This window comes from Crassostrea angulata, chromosome 4 (assembly GCF_025612915.1).
Source record: "Crassostrea angulata isolate pt1a10 chromosome 4, ASM2561291v2, whole genome shotgun sequence".
NCBI classification, from domain to species: Eukaryota; Metazoa; Mollusca; class Bivalvia; order Ostreida; family Ostreidae; genus Magallana; species Magallana angulata.
In genome coordinates, this window is record NC_069114.1 from 28,529,005 (window position 1) to 28,543,932 (window position 14,928).

General features: G+C 32.6%; 1 protein-coding gene across 1 annotated transcript; it reads right to left on the minus strand.

Annotated features, from left to right (window-relative positions):
- Positions 1–2,130: 2,130 nt before the first annotated feature.
- On the minus strand, positions 2,131–7,868 carry LOC128179860 (neuronal acetylcholine receptor subunit alpha-6-like). Its single transcript, XM_052847516.1, has 2 exons — positions 4,246–7,868; positions 2,131–4,004 (listed from the first exon to the last, which is right to left on the minus strand). Exons 1-2 carry the CDS (start codon positions 4,549–4,551, stop codon positions 3,087–3,089), a joined length of 1,224 nt encoding a protein of 407 aa, XP_052703476.1. The 5' UTR covers positions 4,552–7,868; the 3' UTR covers positions 2,131–3,086.
- Between the last annotated feature and the right edge of the window lie 7,060 nt (positions 7,869–14,928).

Here is a 14,928-nt window from a genome sequence, read left to right on the forward strand (position 1 = left end):
TACGTAGATTTACACATTGATGATGTCATGACTGAAAGTTGAATGTCGTGTGAATTTGATCGGAAAGCACTGTAAACATATTCAAAATATAACTAATCTAAGAACTCTGAAAAAGTATTGTTGCGTGATTTATTGAGAATTGAACATAAGAATACTATGAGAGATGTAAGTTTTATCAACCATCCCTAAGAGGTATGTAAATTTGCTTCTATTTCTCGGCCAGGCTTTCCTCTGTTGTTGTTTACGATATAAAAATCCGACTAGAACAACACTACCCCGTATATATTGAACTTGAAATTTTATACATATCGTTAGTTTGATCAATTCTTAAATCGAAAAGTGCTAGAATCCCATGTTTTGTGTTGTGTTGATGCAACACACCGTTTTCCGTACAAACTTTATAAAAGTTGGAAAGGTTTTACGCTAGCCGGATGAATAACTATTTAATTAAGAACATATAATTCTAGCAGCGGTTTTGATTAAACTGAGATGTTTTGCCTTCACTTGGTATGTTTATTTTATTTTGGAAACCGCGGGGTAGTGTTGTTCTATCACATTTTGTGTTAGGCCCCTAAGGAATATTCGTAAGCTATTTATAGTTGTCACGTGATAATGCACCAATGTGGCAGTAATGTACAACCCGATTTTATTGCACTGACATCTATTTTAAAGGATAATACTAAGTTTTTGATATTATTCAAAATAGTTATTTAATTTCACGATTTTCAATATAACAGTCAAAATAAGACGTTAAATTGCCCATATGCTTCCTTAACACCCCCGCGTTCTTTACATAACAAAGAATTGTGAGCCCTGTATCTTACTTACAACACTACGATTGACTCTCAAATTTTATATGATCATTAGAAATGTATTTCTAAAGCATTTTAAAAAAACATAAAAAACGAATTTGACCAAAATCGTGACCATGCCCCTTTTAATACTTTGTGAATGTGAATTAAATGCTTGCTTGCCGCTCTTCCATAAAGAACTTTGCGTAACAAAATGAATAGATTTGAAGGATTTTATAAAGGAGCTGCTAATTGAATTGTTTGAACGCTAATTAAATTGTTTGAACTGACACAGGCCCAAAAATATCGAGAATATTCAATACACTATTTATGGAGAACGGTATCTTTTAGTACATCTGTTATGCATTTAATCTTAATATAATCTTCTAACTTTTAAATCAGACATTAAGCTCGTGTATATATTTAGGCGATCAATAAATCCAGGTTTAATAAGTTAACCCTGGTCAGACATTTAATTAACCAAATTCTTTTATTTTTGGTAATAGCTTTTTCACAGGTCTTTTATGGTCTTGTTTTCTGGTTTTCTGTCTTTTCTTAGTACGGTTTTAACTATTTTCATTTATAAGAAAATCGACATTTTTGTCTTGTCACTGAAATTATACAGGATATAATGCAAAACAAGGCCAGTAGGTCATTAATTCAAATTTAACAGAGGGACAACTCATGGTAGCAAGCATAAACAATATTTTGATGAAATATCCTATATCAATGATATATAAATCTAACAAGAATTGCACATGGTAGTGCTCTTGTCATTTAAAAAGTGTGCTTTTTGCTGCATTATAGAATCGATACGAGATGTTTAGTCAAAAGTAAAACGTAGAAAGTAAAATTATTCTTCAAAATTCAGAGACATAATTATAATAATTTATACTGCATTATCAAGATGGTTTGTTTTGTAATTTTGTCCAATTCTCCATTAGTTTTGGTGTTAATACTCATGTGGCGATTAATTTTTATTGCTTAGAATTAGCACTGTCAACAATGGATTGAACAAGATAATATTACGTCGTATAAACGCTACTCACTAAGAGAACTATTTTCACTCTTACTTTTAGATGAGATTCTCATATGAATGAAAACATGCAGTTTAACATAATTATTTTAGAATAAAGAATTAAATTGTCCTTCAAAGTTAAACTTTTTACTTAACGTCTTATTTTGAGCTGTGTGTGTAATGATTATGATTGATAGGAACGCTTAGCATAGCGTTACTTTTCTCAGAAAATTGTAGGTTTGTAGGTTTTATAATTATTTAAAACCGAATGTATTTGCATACTTTTTACAAACACAGTGTTCATTTATGCAATTACTTTTTTAGTAAGTGTGATTTGGGCTTTTACTTGTTTGTCCTTTGTCATCGTCGTCTTTAATAACAATCCTCTTTTTATAAATCGATTGCTAATGTATGCTAACGTACTGTACACTTGAATAAACATAGGAGTTTATGGTTAAAAGATGTGGAAACTAAAAATAAGAAGACATTTTGGTTATAGTTGTTTCTGTCCAGCTAATTCTTTTCAAGGATGAATGTTTACCTTGAAAGTACACTTATTACCCTTTTAACATTAGGCTACTCAAAAAAATTGCAAAGATAAAATCCGTATGAAGTAATTTTTGTTTGATGTCTTCATGCTCCCACCGCTAGAAAGGTAGGGGTTAAAAGTTTACATTTTAAGACACTCTTGTGTTTCCAAATTTATCATATTTATTCAGAATTATTTGATAATCAATTAAAAACTGACAAAGACGATGAAAGTAGTTTTAGATATGGTGCATGACAAAACATTATGAATACATTGCCAACTGTTAAACAACTGGAGACTCTTTAATGCTGCTCTAAAACGCTTTACCTTACTAGTTTCTTTGCATGGGTCGATTGATTGAGGTACATGTATATATCGACCAGTTCATTCAAAATCTAAATGCATGAATACTTGTATTCTTATTATAAAGCTTCCAAATAATTTTATGCTATTTTTTAAACTAAACATTGCAATGAAGGAAGCATACATTTCTTATTTGATTATGGATCGATCTAAAATAAATTACGTGTACATTCAGCATATAAGTAAATTAATGTGTTTCATTTGTCTGTTGATTACAATATCAATTGAGAAATAATATGTTAATCCATATTTTTATCTATTATTAGCACTCCCAATCAATAAACAAAATACAAATGTCCAAAAGAGTTCATTGATATAAAGTGGAGAAAATATTAATTCAAAAAATGTATATTAGTATTTAAACTTTTTTGTCATCTTTTCCCCCTCAGCTTCCTCTGATGATTGTTGCAAACAGATACACGGTCAGACACAGATAAAGAAGAAAGAAACTCCAAAATGCCAGGAAATCGATTGCGGACGTTACATCCTTCCATTCGGGTCTGTTTTCCTCCTCTTGAGAGGTTTCCTCCACTGAATCAAAGTTATCTCTCTCTTCACTGTCCTTGTTTTTCGCGGGGGATATTTTACAAGATTTGCGGCAGTGAAAGTAATGCATGAGGCGAACCATAAACCGAAAGGGTTTAGATATTGGAACTGACGTGTCTCGGTGATGCAAGCGTATTTGTAAAGCTGTGATGAACAAAACAAGAAAGCCCATCGTCATCTGCATAAGAAGGTATATGCTAAGAACAGGTGTTGTTTCCGAGCTTACTGGAAGCAGGGTGTTGATAATGGTCAGAAAGACAGCGAAAGATAGAAACACGGTCATTGCATATGACATCTTTTCTCCGGCATCTCCGGGCAGAGCGAAAACTAAAATGGTGAGCATTCCCAGAAAAAGAATTGGAATCATGATGTTGAATACATAATAAAAGGGCTTCCTCTTGATGTGAATTGAAAATGTTACCTTGGATTCAAGGGACTCTTTGCTTATTTTAACATCGGTTCGTGTGATTTCCCAGACGCCACTTTCTTTGTATTCGTTCAGGTTAATTCCATCCGTGGATCTTGAAATCTCAACTTCGGCGATCGTGTAACTCCAAACCACGAAGACAATCTCACAAACTTCTCTGTCGTAGGGAAAGTATGTGGTATAGATACTACATTGTGTTTCAAAGACTTGGAAAGGTTTCCACAAAACGTCACCAAAATTGTCAACTTCAACATTGTAAAAACTGCCCCCAAATTCTTCAAATTTTCTGATACCATTTCCCAGCACTATGTCTGGTTTCCAAATGTCGTTCTAAAATTAATTATTTCCCATTTAATAAGATCAAAATAATTAAAAACTGCAATTGCTAAGTGGTGTATTTTACAAATTATTTAATATTTTCCTAATAAAACGGATTCTTATCGTTTGTAATGTACATGTTACAGATAACTGTTAAAATATGCACTTTGTGTCATCAATGGTACATAATGCCTACTTATTTGTAAATAGTAAAATTTTATGTTAAGTAAAAAATTTATTGAGCTTTACAAACCTGAGGCAGAAATATCGTGGAAATACCGTTATTACTGGCCGGATCCCATTTAAGAAGGGAGTCTATCCATAGTATGGTCAAATGACCGGACGTCTCCAGTTTTTCGTTTACTTCATCCACCCCTATGATGCTAATTAGGCTAAAACTCACGTCTAGAGTCACAGAAAGAGCCTGGTTCTCCACCGGACGAATTCGCTTGTCGTATTTAGAGAGAAGATTGTCTACAAGACTCTTAACTTGCACTGGTGTCTGGCTATTGACCCCTCCGAAAAAACACACAGCAAGGACAGTTGAAACTGCAGCCATAGTTCGACACTAAATACATGTAGTTTATGCAGCAGAAGGTTTGGATCTAAAAACTGTTAGACAGCATAAGCTCTGTTTGAAGCTAAAAAATGGAAACTACAAATTAAATAGTAATCTGCGTAAGGTGGGAATGTAATGCATGGATATGTGATTATTCGTCAAAGACAATTAGAGAAGAAAATTACGGAATGTACAATTTAGTCAACAGTTTGTGTACACACTATTTAGCAGTGGTAATTGGTAAAAATCATAATCAAGAATTAAATGTATCATTGAAAGGTCACTGCACATTTAAATCGCTACTAAAATGCCAGTATTAAACGTTTATATTCATTTTAATTTTGGACCAGACTATAAAATTAAAAAAAACCACTTGAGTTTAAAAGCAACCGATAACGAAAAATGCTTCTTTACGCGTTGTTTTGAAATTTCAAATCGTTTTAAAAATGTCATGTATCTGATATCGGCTGTTAGAATTACCTTTTAAAAGTTTCTTAAGAGAGTTTTTAATGTTGTCCAAAACAAATACCTATAATATATTATTTTATTACATGATTGAATAATTCCTAGCTCTCTAATTGGTTCATATCCAACTATCTAGAAAAAATAACACTTTTTCTTATATATTAATTCCTAGCTTTTTGATTGGCTCAGATTCAACTATCTTGAAAAAACCCAGAACGTTATAATCACTTGTACGTGACCTAAGAGGTCAATATAACATTTGATTTCTCAACATTGGACTAAAAATAGATCGTCCAATGAAACATAGCGTTTCTCAATTTGTTTGGCAATGGCTTCAAACTAAAACATTGCTTGATAACACTCAATTTGATATTTGTCTGTATGAATTCGTCGCTGAATCATATAATTAAATAATTATTGCTGTTTTTCTATCAATACGATGATTAAGCTACCCTCGAAGTACAATATTCACCTCGAGTCTAGCTCAGTAAATATTATACTTCTAGGGTAGCTAAATCATCGTATTTACCTCAAAAACAGCAATAATTGTATAATATTCACCTACTTGACCTAGGAGGTCAATATAACATTTGATTTTCTCTTCATTGTACCAAAAATAGACGATCCAATGAAATAACGCGTTTCTCAATTTGTTCTGCTATGGCCTCAAACTAAAAGCTTCGCTTGATAACATTCAATTTGATATGTCTGCATCATTTTGTTGCTGAATCATATAATAAAATAATTATTGCTGGGTTTTTTTCGATCAATACGATGAATTAGCTACCCTTTAAGTACAATATTCACCTCGCCTCCGGCTCCTTAAATATTGTACTTTAGCTAAATCATCGTATTGACCTAAAAAAAAAAAAAGAATAGCAAAAATTGTATGTTATTAATTTTTTTTTTAATTTTTAAGGAACAATCATTTCATGTTTTTTCAAAACATTTTTTTTATTTAAATGCTTATTTGTCAGTTTGCAAGAAAGTGTGCAGAGTTTATAACTCTATCATAGTAAGAAAATATGTTGTTTTTTTTATTTTTTGAATTATTTATTTTATAAAATACTTGTTGAAAAACCCATTTATATATTGCATTATACAACCTGAATGATTAAGGAAAACAAGGAAAAGAAAATGGGCAAAAGGTAGAATGTATGATTTAACTCTTCCTTTGAGAAACAAAAAAAAATAGATCACATAGTTGTTTTAAACAGCACCGAATTTAGACTATTATTCAATAACAAAAAATGTTTGTTCCAAAATGAAAAAACTTAATCCATGAAATAGTCTTCATCGCGCTTTTAAAAGCAAAACTGGGGAGGGGGGAATCAGAAGTATTCAGAGTGCTCATTCAAAATCAGTCAATTATATCATTTATCTGAAAATCTGTATCCTAGCAACATCAAACTATTCTAGAAGAAGGTTATCCGTACATGCTCTTACTAAATGATTATTTGTATGATTTACTAGAAGATAGTACTAAAAGTATACAATGTGATTACATGCATAATGATTGTGTTAATTAAAGTAAAGATCATCCATCTGATTTCATCAATAGATGAAAGCACTACATATCGTTTATTTTTGTTAACAATATGATTATAAACTAATTACTGAAAACACTTAATTACGAGACAAACTGTATCACTGCTTTCAATAAAGAAATATGCATATTCTAAAAAGTCAGAGGTAGATGATGGAGTGCCGATTTGTTCACATTGCCAAATTTTATGTTTAGAAAGATTTAAATATTCAATACTCGTATTTTTCAAAATGTGTCGTTTTACTTTGTTATATCTAATTATATCAGAAGAAAGAATAAAATGTATAGAAAGGCAAATGTATCATACCTTAGTTAAATCTTTCTGAATTTAACGATCCCCAAACTTCCGCCAAAATTGACGATAACATTTTAAGCATGCCTTTACTTCGTATGTACTAAGTAACATTCTAAAGATGTAAACATGCACTGCAAAAAATATGTGTACTTATACTTTTATCTATACATCACACGCAACCAGATAAAATTTTAATGAGGCTGAATAACAATAGCATTACATATGCAAAATCACTACTGCACAAGGAAAATCTTGTGTGTGATGTTATATTAAGGCCTTCATGCAGCCTTGTCACACTTTCTGACCGTGTCAATTTAAATTTTATTGCATTTCAACATTTATTATGAAAAAATATTCTATTCTTATGTTATCTTGTATCACGTGTTATACTAATTAGATTATCTAGAAATGTATCTATTTCGCATCGATATGTTTTAAAACATTAACAGAATTTGTTGTAAATTACTGGAACTCACAATCATAAATTTTCACGATACACATTCATCAACGATAATTAAATTGCTAGTTCTTTATTTGTATATTTGTCCAAAGAAATGTATTTAATAATGAAGTATTTTGTAATTCACATATGTATGAATATATATGTTCACTTCATAACTAGAACTGCACGTATGATGGTGACCTAAATCTTTCTCTGTGCTATGTATTTACTCTTATATAATGGTTATAAAATGCTTATTAGTTGACTTTGATGAATTGTCCTACAAAAGATTAAGAATAATACTAGTGATTTCTACATGTAGTTTACAGTGCACTTTGCAAATCTAAGTGTTTTTGATCGCCCTGTATGAATTTTTTCCCGATACAGTTTGACCCAGAGTGTTTTTGCCCAGGTTGTGTAAAAAAAAGTTCGCAAAAAAGACAATTTTGGAAAATCTGTTTTCATCTATATTATGAAAATTATTAGTGTGGTTTCAGTTATGAATAAAACTTCAATGAAAGAATCGCCTTATTAAAATAATTCGAATGCCGTTGGTGCTTTTGTTGTTACTTACTGAATTTAGATAATTCTTTATCCCCAGACTGCAAATTTTTCGCTTATTTGGCAATGTACAGTTAAATTAGCGTTATATTTTTCATAATCAAATAATTTACTGTTAATTTGAGTGACATTTCCCAGGTGTTTTATTCCAACTTAAGTTGAAGTTGAAATGTTTAAAGTCGTGTGAAGAGAATTCTTTAATAATTGATCCCATTTCTTCAAAACGAAATTTTAGTAGTTGTAAAACCCAAAGTATATAAAGTATATAAAAGGATAAAGTACAAAGTATATAAAGTGGTCCAGATTTTGAAATAAAGTTAAACTTCATCAGGTATCCATTGATTTATTATTGCCAGATTAAATGAAACGTTCATACTTACATAATCAATTTGATATGTACGTTTGAGAAATAATCCAAAAATCATATATATCCTATCTCTGGCAAAGTTCCTGGCACTTTATTTTAGCTGCCGAAGTGCACTTAGTTTTAACATGTTTAATGGCTGTTCCATTTATAATTCATATTCTTGACAACAAACGTTACAATAATTTTAAAGCATACACATGTGATAAAATCAGGGTACCTTTTCCGGCTGTTCCATTTATAATTCATATTCTTGACAACAAGCGTTACAATAATTCTAAAGCATAAAAATTGATTATATGTATATTATGTTAAATGACGTATAGATGACAAAAATTTAATTTCACATACATGTAGTAAGCATTTATCTAGAAAAAATCTCGGTAAAAAGGTAGTTATTTGATAGTTCATTTTCGAATGACCAACAATTATCGTATATTTCAATTCTTACACTATTAATAGGATTAGAAAAATCCAATAGAATTTCTTATCTTTGTTTGGCATCATACAAGAACCATGCGAATACTTGATTGGTTGGAATTGCACGTGAGCAGAAACTAAGAAGCCCTTTTAGTATTTTTATTCCATTACTTAGCCATCTTCAGGTAGAATAAAAAAATTGTCAGTTAGTCTATGACGAAGATGTCACACTTTGCCAAAGATAATACAAGCTTAGCAATCTGATTCGTTGCTTTAAACTCTCGTCTGATCAAATATTATTCCAAGATGTGTCGTTTGGTTATGTAACCTCAAACTATTCCATGCACTGACAAATGTATAGAATAATAATTCATAACATTTGTAGCCCCAGAAAGGCACGATTGAGGAAATATTTATAAATATGTTGTGAATTATATTATTCTCACGTACTCAGACGTGTTAATTCCTATTGCAAACATTCATGTATCAAACTTCTCAATTAAGCACTTTTTTCTTAAAGCATCAAGATTTTATACACTTATGAAAATATAAGTTTTTCTGTAACATCCAGCACATAGATTTACAACCTTTCTTTTTTTATTTCAATTTCTGTTGAATCATAACAAACATAAGAGTTACCTATGTGTCTTATAAAACGGCCAAAATGCATTTTCCTTTCCCCACATCTCGAGATCATTATTTGGGATCAACTCTAGATTTGGACTGCCTGCATGAACATCCGGTTTCTATTCTAAAGTGATAAGAAAACCGCAGGTGAGTGTAAAGTTAACAATTTTAAGTCCAAGTATTTTCTTTCCTTAATATTTAGTGCGATGAAAATGATCAAAGTATTGATTATTTAAATTATGCTTAGAATATAGACAGGATTATATCTGTTTCATAACTTTTAGATAATGCATCTCGCTCATCAAAACATTTGATAAGATATAGTGACCTAGATGAAGTATGTTGTTGGTTGTACTAATATAAATAATTATACGAGTTGTACTAGTATGTTTAAACATTAAGATGCATCATTAATGTAATACGAACAAACTATTTTCAAGCAATACATGTATGTGAAGTACTCTTTGTTTTTGACTTGCCATTTTCCAAATTTGTTAATATTTTCCGTCCCAAGCCCTCTACTATATTACAACCACACTTATCCTGTCTTATCGTTGCGTCAACTTTGTAACTTTGTGAACGTTAAACTGTGAAACTAAGATATTCTCTACCGTTTGAATGAGTTACAATGCATTATCTACTTAATTCATCTATTACTTTATTTGTGATTTTTTTTCATTTGGCTATATTGACTTGATACCAGAACTATGGAAAGGTAGGTAAACAATTGATCGAGCAAAGCTATTATAACGAATCATTAAGCGTCCTCATGTTTCAGATAATATGTGCTTACGCGAGGTACATGATCAGAAATTTAAAAAAGCGAAAGGGGGTTTGTTTCATTTTATTTAAACATTTTATCATTTAATTCAATTTTCATTTAGCGAACGCATTGTATTTTTCAAACATAGAATAAAAAACAGATCTTTGCAGTTTAAAGCTTTGGTAAACAATGAATATTCCATAATACCCTACAAGGATTTTTCATGAGAAATTCTTTTTTTGAAAGCCTTGAAATAAGTCAGAATGACATTTCTAGTCGACAGATGTTTTTCAAAAAAATTATTGCCAGTAGAAAATTTACCCCTCAACTTTAAGTTGTATAATTCCTCTTCCCGGATTTGTTTAAAATGCCATTCAAAATATTCTTAGTGCAAAAAACATGTATGTTAGTCCATTTCACCCAATTTGGAATTTATAAACATAAGATTGAACAACTATTGCAACATCTCTTGAAAGATCATCTAACGTAGTCAAGCTAAGGTTTAAAGTTGATATAAAGTATAATATTTCTGAGGGTTTGACATTTAGAGCACTTTTCAAATGGTACTGAATCATGTCTTTGCAAAATCCTTGATATATATGGTAGGATACTAGTATGCCATTTCAAAGTATAAAGTGGACCAGATATTGAAATAAAGTTAAACTTCATCAGGTATCCATTGATTTATTATTGCTAGATTAAATGAAACGTTCATACTTACATAACCAATTTGATATGTACGTTTGAGAAATAATCCAAAAATCATATATATCCTATCTCTGGCAAAGTTCCTGGCACTTTATTTTAGCTGCCGAAGTGCACTTAGTTTTAACATGTTTAATGGCTGTTCCATTTATAATTCACATTCTTGACAACAAACGTTACAATAATTCTAAAGCATAAACATGTGATAAAATCAGGGTACCTTTTCCGGCTGTTCCATTTATAATTCATATTCTTGACAACAAGCGTCACAATAATTCTAAAGCATAAAAATTGATTATATGTATATAATGTTAAATGACGTATAAATGACAAAAATTAAATATAAATTTCACATAGTAAGCATTTATCTAGAAAAATCTCGGGAAAAGGGTAGTTAAAAAAATATTTGATAGTTCATTTTCGAATGACCAACAATTATCGAATATTTCAATTCTTACACTATTAATATGATTAGAAAAATCCAATAGAATTTCTTATCTTTGTGTGGCATCATACAAAAACCATACGAATACTTAATTGGTTGGAATTGAACGTAAGCAGAAACTAAAAAGCCCTTTTAGTATTTTTATTCCATTACTTAGCCATCTTCAGGTAGAATAAAAAAAAATGTCAATTAGTCTATGACGAAGATGTCACACTTTGCCAAAGATAATACAAGCTTAGCAATCTGATTCGTTGCTTTAAACTCTCGTCTGATCAAATATTATTCCAAGGTGTGTCGTTTGGTTATGTAACCCCAAACTATTCCATGCACTGAAAAATGTTTAGAATAATAATTCATAACATTTGTAGCCCCAGAAAGGCACGATTGAGGAAATATTTATAAATATGTTGTGCATTATATTATTCTCACATACTCAGACGTGTTAATGCCTATTGCAAACATTCATGTATCAAACTTCTCAGTTAAGTACTGATTTTGTGACGGGTAGTTATTGGGGTTTCAGCCACCCCCCCCCCCCCTTAAATGTTGTGTTGATTGATATGTAATGTAGCAAGGGAGATAACTCCAGTGTGGAAGTCCGGAATACGGGGTGATAGGTTTTAACTCTTTTATCTGCTGAAACCCGCCAAATAAATATTACTACAGAATTCTCCTGTTCTTGTTTTTAGGTAAGAAATTGGTTTTATAACCTCAATCCATGTTCATTACTATTTTCTTGATTGACAATATGTTTATATGTAAACTTGCATGTCAATAGAAAAGTTATAAAACATTTTGTACCTTTTAAGATGCATTTTGCGAAGGTAGCACATGTACATGTACACTGTACCTTGTCACGTGTCTATCGATCTTGTTGAAGAGCAATAATTTGTTATTATAGAAGTATTTTCAATGAATATGTACATTTTATCAATAGGGTAAATACGGGAAATTTTGTGGTAAAGACTTCTTTTATATTTTTCTTGAAAATGTTCCTGGTAAATATGTTTCCGGAATTTTGTGAGCTTTATCGTGTAGGTTTAGGTTTTAGCTTGCGTAAACTGTTTCTGGTTTAAGATAAATGTACAAAAACACGAGAGGTTCCATATTTTGTGTATTGCTAACTAGTTTAATGCTCAGACATTATGACATGATTGTTAGAATTGACTAAGAAGTTTATATGAATATATCAGTAAGTCATCCATTTATTCTAGTCTTTTATTCTAGTCAGTTTATTTTGTAAATCCCTTAGACAAATTGAGTTGATTGTTTACAAATTCAGTGATTGTTTGTCATAAGTTTTAACTCTTATATCTGTTGAAATCCGCTAAATAAATGTAACTACAGAATTCTCCTCTTCTAGTTTTTAGCATCAGGACTGGGGTAACATTATAATTCATATTCTTGACAACAAGCTCGTCCGGGATCCCATGATGTCAGAAAACATAACAGAAGAGATGCTGGGGGTGAAAGCAAAGCTGATGATGGCGCCGTTAGAAGTCCTGGCAGAAATTCTGAAGGAATTTGCGGAGCCAGTGGATTCTGCGAAGGGCCGTTTCAAGGTGGCGAGGCAAGCCGACAGATTTTTCATGAAGGAAATGGATGGTGACCGAGCACAAACAACATTGTTAGTTGTGAAATTTGCATTAGAGAGTGCTAGCACATCAACTGACAAAACCGTAAAAATAGAAGCACCAAGTACAAAGACTGAAAGTCCATCAGCAGTGAAATTACATAAGGATTTCAAGATCAGTGGGCAAGTGGATTGCAAATCAGGGATTTCATATACCAGCTTAATTAGACAAATTGAAACGGGTAAACAGAAGGGATACTCGGATGTGGACATAATAGATGGTTTAATAAAGGCAGTAGTCCCATCGTCAAGCCTGCGTAGCTCCTTAGACGGAAGGCCAGACATAAATTTGGCGACCCTTAGAAGCATCCTTAGGGGACACTATGCAGAAAAGAATGCAACTGAATTGTACAGTGAATTGGCTAGTCCAACCCAAAATCCAAAGGAAACTCCGAATGATTTTCTCCTGAGGGTTATGGATCTACGTAACCGAATCCTTTTTGCATCACAGGAGGATAGCCATGAACTCAAATACAGTCCAGAACTGGTGGCTGGACTCTTTAGACGGAGCGTCTACTCTGGACTAAGAGATACAACACTGCGTCATGAGATGAAAGCACATTTGGACAATGTGAAAATAACAGATGCAACGTTAATGCATGAACCTTAACCAAATTATCATACAAGAGAGTGAAAGACATAACAAACTGCAATCCAAACATTCAGTGTCTCAAATCAATTCTAACTCAGTGGAAATCAATGCTGTGAAAGAGGAAGTAAAGAATGATCTTGCCAGTGAAATTAAGTCGCTAAGGATCGAAATGACAGCATTGAAGAAGATGGTTGAACAATCTCCGAACACAGCAAAGGCTCAACCAACACCTTCACGAAGCGGACCACGATCCTGTACAGATTGCCAGTCTGTCTGCAAGTGTTGCAATCATTGTTGGAACTGCGGTGGATCTGGACATCGTCGACTGGAGTGTCCAAGCAAGAAATTCAACCTCTCGGGAAACAGCAGCGGGTCGACCTAGAAGGACAAAGGGCGGCCCAACAAGAAAGTTGTCCCAACAACCGTCTAGAGCATCACCACAAATTTGAGAAATATGAAGTACAGGAAATAAAAGCCAAAGTTAATAACATTTGGCCTAACCTTGTCAAACTTGTTAGTAAACCATGTCATGTATGTTTATTTTTGAATGAGAAACCGGTAAAGGTGTTATGGGATACGGGGGCTCAAGTCTCCCTTATGAACAAGTCATGGATTGGTAATCATTTTCCTGAATTGTATACACATGTAAAGAATGTTAAAGACATTTTGCAGTTAAAAGATGTTTCATTAGTGTCTGCATCTGGTTCAGATATACCTATTGAAGGTGTTGAAATGGTCAGAATATTGTAATGCTGTTCAGGTGCCTTTCCTTGTCACAAGTGTATCGAGCAATGAACAAATATTGGGATACAATGTCATACAACATTTGTTACAAACTGTCCATAGTAATAATGCAATTGATCCGCTCAGACTTACTCTTCCTACAGCCAATGAAGCACATACCAACGCACTCTACAAAGAACTCAAAGACAATGAAGATGGAATGCTTGGTACGGTAAAAGTAAGACGTCGGAATATTGTCGTCCCACAGCAGTCATCCATAGTCGTTAGAGTATCATTCAAAGGCAGACAACTCCAGCCTGGTTGTGGGGCTCTTTTCGTCCCATCTCACCAACTCGATGCATGGGGAATATCAACTGAGGAAATGCTTGTGGAGGTAAAGCCAAACCACGCAGGACGTGTGAAATTACTGTTGTGTAATCCTTCCAAAAATGACTCTGTCTTGCCTAAAGGTACTTTGTTAGGACGTTTTGAAAGGATTTGTTCATCCGTTCCCTTTGGAATAGCAGACTCGAGTAGTGACTATGTTCAGACCACAGTAAACCAAGTGAGTGCTGAAAACGATGGGAAGTGGGATTCACCTGTTGATCTAACAGATTACCCCCTCAATACAGAACAGAAAAGAAGAGTGGAGAGTTAAGGAATGCAAAGCATTTACAGTCAATGATGACGACATTGGATGTGCTATTGATTTAGAGCTGGGATTGGAGTTGATGGATAAGGAGCCAGTACATAGATCTTACATGGCAGTCCATAGAACTCTCTACTAAGAAGTCAA